Here is a 4877-nt window from a genome sequence, read left to right as displayed (position 1 = left end):
CCAACAACAGAACATAACCATCTTATCATGGCCAACACTCAGTTCGGGTTTGTCACTAATCGAATTTTGAATGTTCTTGGACTGTGGTACGCACGTCAACAACCACTGACCACTCTTCATAGACGGGTGCAAGAATGGGATGGAGTCAACAAATCTGACATTTGATTTTTGATTAGGAGTGTTCCTCGTCGAATACGGAATTGTCTTGAGAATAGGAGTGAATTTATGCGCTATTAAAGAATCTGATATTTCATGGTAAATGCTATGGTAGACGGCAGGTTGTCTTAGGGGCTTCTAGTGAAGTATGCTTGTATCTTACTGACATCAACAAAATCTGTTCTGCTGTATCAGTGTCAAGTTTGTTTTGTCTTCGGTTTGATCGGTTTTGTCCTCGAATTTAAACACTATATATCGTACACTCAATGGGAATACTAATACTAATGTTCGTATGTGTATCCTACTGCGAAATAACGATGTGTTAAGCACCGTGGTTGTGTTGGTTCTTGGTCCTTTCAATGCTGACGGATGTGTCGAACACTCGGATAAGTCGAACTTTTCCCTTGGTCCCGACGAGTTCGACACAACGGGGTTCGACTGTATATAGGTATTGGTATACATATTTATTGGGCAATGGACTGTTTGATCCTCTGTCGAAACAGAGCCTTGGCCTCCTCGTCATCTGCCCATTCGATGAATGTTGTTGACATCATCAAAGCACGTAGTGTTGATGTCACCTGACATGCCCGGATATGCTCGAGAAGGATCACAACAATTTCGACATTCTGCTTCAGATGGTTAGTGAGGGCTACCTGAAGCTCAAACTGACACCAGGCACTCTTCATATACTCGTTAGAGATGACCAGGATTGTCTTTTTGCTAGTCTCCATGGCATCAAACACGTTGTCTATGATAAACCTACCAGCTTCAAAGTCTCTGCTGTGTTCACACAGTCGTAGTCCAACCTCGCCTTCCAGGAAGTTCAGAAGTTCGTCGTAGACCCAGTCTGCATCGGAATTGCTGTACGAAACGAAAGCGTCATATTTCATGACTTCTAGAGGACATAGTTGTTGGCGTTGCTGTTTATGTCGAAGGAGAGAAAACCAGTAAAGAACGTACCAGCGGTACCGGTAAACCACTAGGGCTGCGACTGTGACTATTAAACACGCAGACAGCACAATGGTCAGAACAACAGTGTACACATATGTCGAGGCGCACGATTGTTCAGTAGGATTATAATCATCAAGCCGTATACGTGTTCCGTTCGGCAGCGTGCACACATAGCCATACGGATAACCTGTAAACTTTATGCTTTCATTGGCAATGACCTCCTTCATCCAGGTCCTAAACCACCGCAGCTCACAAGTGCAAGTGAAATGGTTGTTTGCCAAATTGATCTCTTTTATATTAAGACGAAAGTTTCGAGGAAAAGTACCCACCTTAATTATTTTTATGTTACATGAAGCCAGATTTAGCTTTCGTATACTTGTAACATTTGCAAACGCGCCACTGGTTAGGTTCGGAAAGTTATTACCCAGTAAGTTTAACTCGCGTAATCTCTTTAATTGACTAAGCACGCCGGAGGGTATTTCGGCGAGTCCTGTAAATCGCATAGAGAGGGTCTCAATATTTTTCAGGTTTTGAAGAAATAACCTCAGCTTGTCCCCAAAGATACGCAAATTCGTCCTGTCGAGGTTGAGAATGCCGAGATTGGGAGTGAATTTGAAAAAGTTTCCCTGAATAGTGCGAGCACGTGTAAATGATGGGTTGTTGGAATAGTACAGTTTATACAAACTAGTGGAATTGAATGCCAAATCGTGTACTGATTTCAAAGCCCAGAGGTCGGACATGTGTAAACTTTGTAATTTGGGCAGGTTGAAAAAGGCATTTTTTGGCAAATGTTCAATTCTATTCTTTGAAAGTAACAGCTTCAGTAGGTTCGGCAGACATGCGAGACGGGACAGGTCCAATCTTCTGATGTTATTGTTCTGCACATCCAGTTTTCTTAACCTAGGAGTCAAAGCCGATCCACCTTCTGCACATAGGGAAGGCACTCCAACAAGATCATTTCCTTCCAGAAACAAGGACTCTAATTTTGGCAAAGGCCTTTCCACGATAAATGAACGAAGAGACTGTTGAGATAGTTCTAGTCGTGACAGGTTTTGGACATGCGATAAAAATGTAGCGTTGAAAACTTCCATTCCCGTAACAAAAAGAGTCAACTGGCAAAGTGAGGTAAGGTGTTGGAATACTGCAGCGTCAAGAGTCTTTTTGGTTCCACTGTCCGCATAAAGAGTGAGGCTGTGAAGGTCACTGTGCATGTTTTGCAGTGCTGGTATAATGTCTTTCAGAAGGAACCCTGGTTGTTGCCATTTCAGCAACTGCAGAAAGATTAGGTCCTCGAATGCATCTGGTGCTAATCCAGTGATGTTATTTCTGTCCATTATAAGGGATTTAAGGTGGCAGTATGTTAAGTTAGCCATCATGATCCTGGTAAGGTATCCGAGGTCTATACGAGCAAGTTCGACCCTTGTAACGTTTGGAAAAGCTTTTGGAATACCGACCTTTTGGCCACGGCACTGCATTAGAGGAGGGCGGCATTTGCAGTACGAGAAGCATCTTTTCCTTATGTCACCATGTACTGTAGAAGCCAGTGTAAGGATAATGAATGAAATAACACAGAGCCTCTCCATGCTTAGAACGTTGCCACTGCAAAGAAAAAGGAACGATTTGACGTACGTGTGTAGATGAACGCATGTAACAAAAAAATGGAAAATTGCCTTCAGCAACCCATGCCAGACGTGACAAAAGGGACCGGATGTTAAAAGTAACGGACCTGGTTGGTGCATGCCATCGGATCTCAGCTACTTTTATCGATGCTCATGATTTCAGTCATTGGTTTGTCTTATCTAGATTCGATCACCGTCGTCATGCAGCAGGAATACTGCTTGGTGTGGAGTTAAACAACAAATGATCAAACTACAACCCTATAAAATAGAAAAATGATATGCTCTGCTTCAATATGAGAGGACTGTCACAGTCAACACTGTATCATATAAATGACTTACAGTGCTCACACAACACCAGGACACGCTGATACACCACGTACAACGTCACCGATCGACTTTCCAAACAGGGGTTGGGTGGGCAAGCTTACTGATTAGAGCGTCAGCTCGTCAAGACCTGGGATGGATTCTCCACATGGGAACAATGTGTGAAGCCCATTTCTGGTGCCCCCGGCGTTATATTCCATTGGAAACCGAGTAAAACCATACTGAGGCACTAAAAACCCGGAGCATACACGTTTGGTGACACGAACGATACTTTGAGAAGTTGTAACTACGCATATCACATATAATGTCAATTCATGGCATATGGTATCTCCGTATTCACATTCTCTTGTCTTCCTTAAGGAAAGACCCGTGAAGGTCCGGGGTAGAATGGGCCTTCAGCAACCCATGCTTGCCATAAAAGACGACTAACCTTGTCGTAAGATGCGACTAATGGGTTTGAGGGGTCAAACTCGCTGACTTGGCTGACACGTCATCGGTTCCCATTTGCACAGATCGATGCCCATGTTGTTGATCACTGGATTGCCTGGTTCAGACTCGATTATTTACAGCCCGCCGCCAAATAGCTGGGATATTGCTGAGTGTGGCGTAAGACTAAGCTCACTCACTCACTCACCTTAAGGAAAACATTGGTTCATTGATTTTCTTCACTTTTGGAGAGAGGGAAGTAAGTTGATGACTTTGACTTAAATACTATGAATAGCTATCAGTGGTAATGATTATATTCGGAACGTTTTGATCAATATTGTCAGGGATAATTGAGAAACGTCCGCATTTTGTGCGAGACTGGGTTGTTTAGATTGATGTTCAGGATCAGTCTAAGTAAACTTATCCTCAGTACTTTTCGTTACACTCCACTACTGAATCTAACAAAACCTTATGGGAGGTCGCGTCAGGTAACCTTTGAGATTGACCAATCAGAACACAGCTTACCAAATCGCGAAAGTGGACATTCGCACAATTTTTTATCTCGAAAAGGTTCGTACCCGAACGATTCCGAATGCTATTTAGCGTACGCTTGTTTCCGGGTGATGCACACGGCGAACATACAACCATCACAACGGTGAGTAAACAGTCGCTGAAAGTAGCGTTTTTGGCAATACTCAAGGATGTTATCATGCAGAAATATTACCTAATGGTAACCATGTCAACAGAAACCCCAAAGCGTATATACTGCAGGTCAAATAACTGTGTTATATGCGGATTTTTGTTGTGGAGAGATCTGTGTCAGTGACCTGAATATTTTGAAAGTCCCTCCGATCCCTAAATAGTAGCCGTTGTCTGATTGGTTAAATCTGTTTAACTGTCTCGCGTTTGATTGGACGGTCATTGGTCGCTGAAAGGTGACAAGACGCGACCTTCTACCAGGGTTTGTTAGACTCAGTTGTGGAGTGTAAAGAAATACACTGAGACTGATTTTACTTAGACTGTGTTCAGGATGTTCAGCAAGGTCAGGTCCAGATAAAGTGGACTCGGTACAAAACGGATGCCGGTTTTAATGCAGTTGTTAGAAGCTCAATCCCAAACTAGCCCTGTGCCATTTACTTACATCGCTTTGTTTCTGTATGATCCGGATACAGCTTTTCATACACGTTCATACCCGCGAATATCCAAAATGTAACGTACGTGTCGTATTTGCAGTGAGAGTAGGCACTATATTTATGTAATTTGTAACTGTAGTTCAATTTTGGTTTCAGACCAGCTAGAGAAGGCAATATGTTTCCAAGTCCTGTAACAATTCCTGTTTGACGTCTAGAGTTAACAAAGTCCTTGCTCTCAAGGAAGCGGGGAAGCCACTGTGACTTGTAG

The 4877-nt window shown here is 43.1% G+C and overlaps 1 protein-coding gene across 1 annotated transcript; it reads right to left on the bottom strand.

Annotated features, from left to right (window-relative positions):
- Positions 1 to 620: 620 nt before the first annotated feature.
- On the bottom strand, positions 621 to 2690 carry LOC137266347 (toll-like receptor 13). The gene has a single exon (XM_067801833.1). It carries the CDS (start codon positions 2688 to 2690, stop codon positions 621 to 623), a length of 2070 nt encoding a protein of 689 aa, XP_067657934.1.
- Positions 2691 to 4877: the final 2187 nt, after the last annotated feature.

The sequence above is a fragment of the Haliotis asinina genome, chromosome 15 (assembly GCF_037392515.1).
Source record: "Haliotis asinina isolate JCU_RB_2024 chromosome 15, JCU_Hal_asi_v2, whole genome shotgun sequence".
NCBI classification, from domain to species: domain Eukaryota; kingdom Metazoa; phylum Mollusca; class Gastropoda; order Lepetellida; family Haliotidae; genus Haliotis; species Haliotis asinina.
Note: the sequence above shows the minus strand (reverse complement) of the source record. Positions and strands in the feature narration are given on the sequence as shown.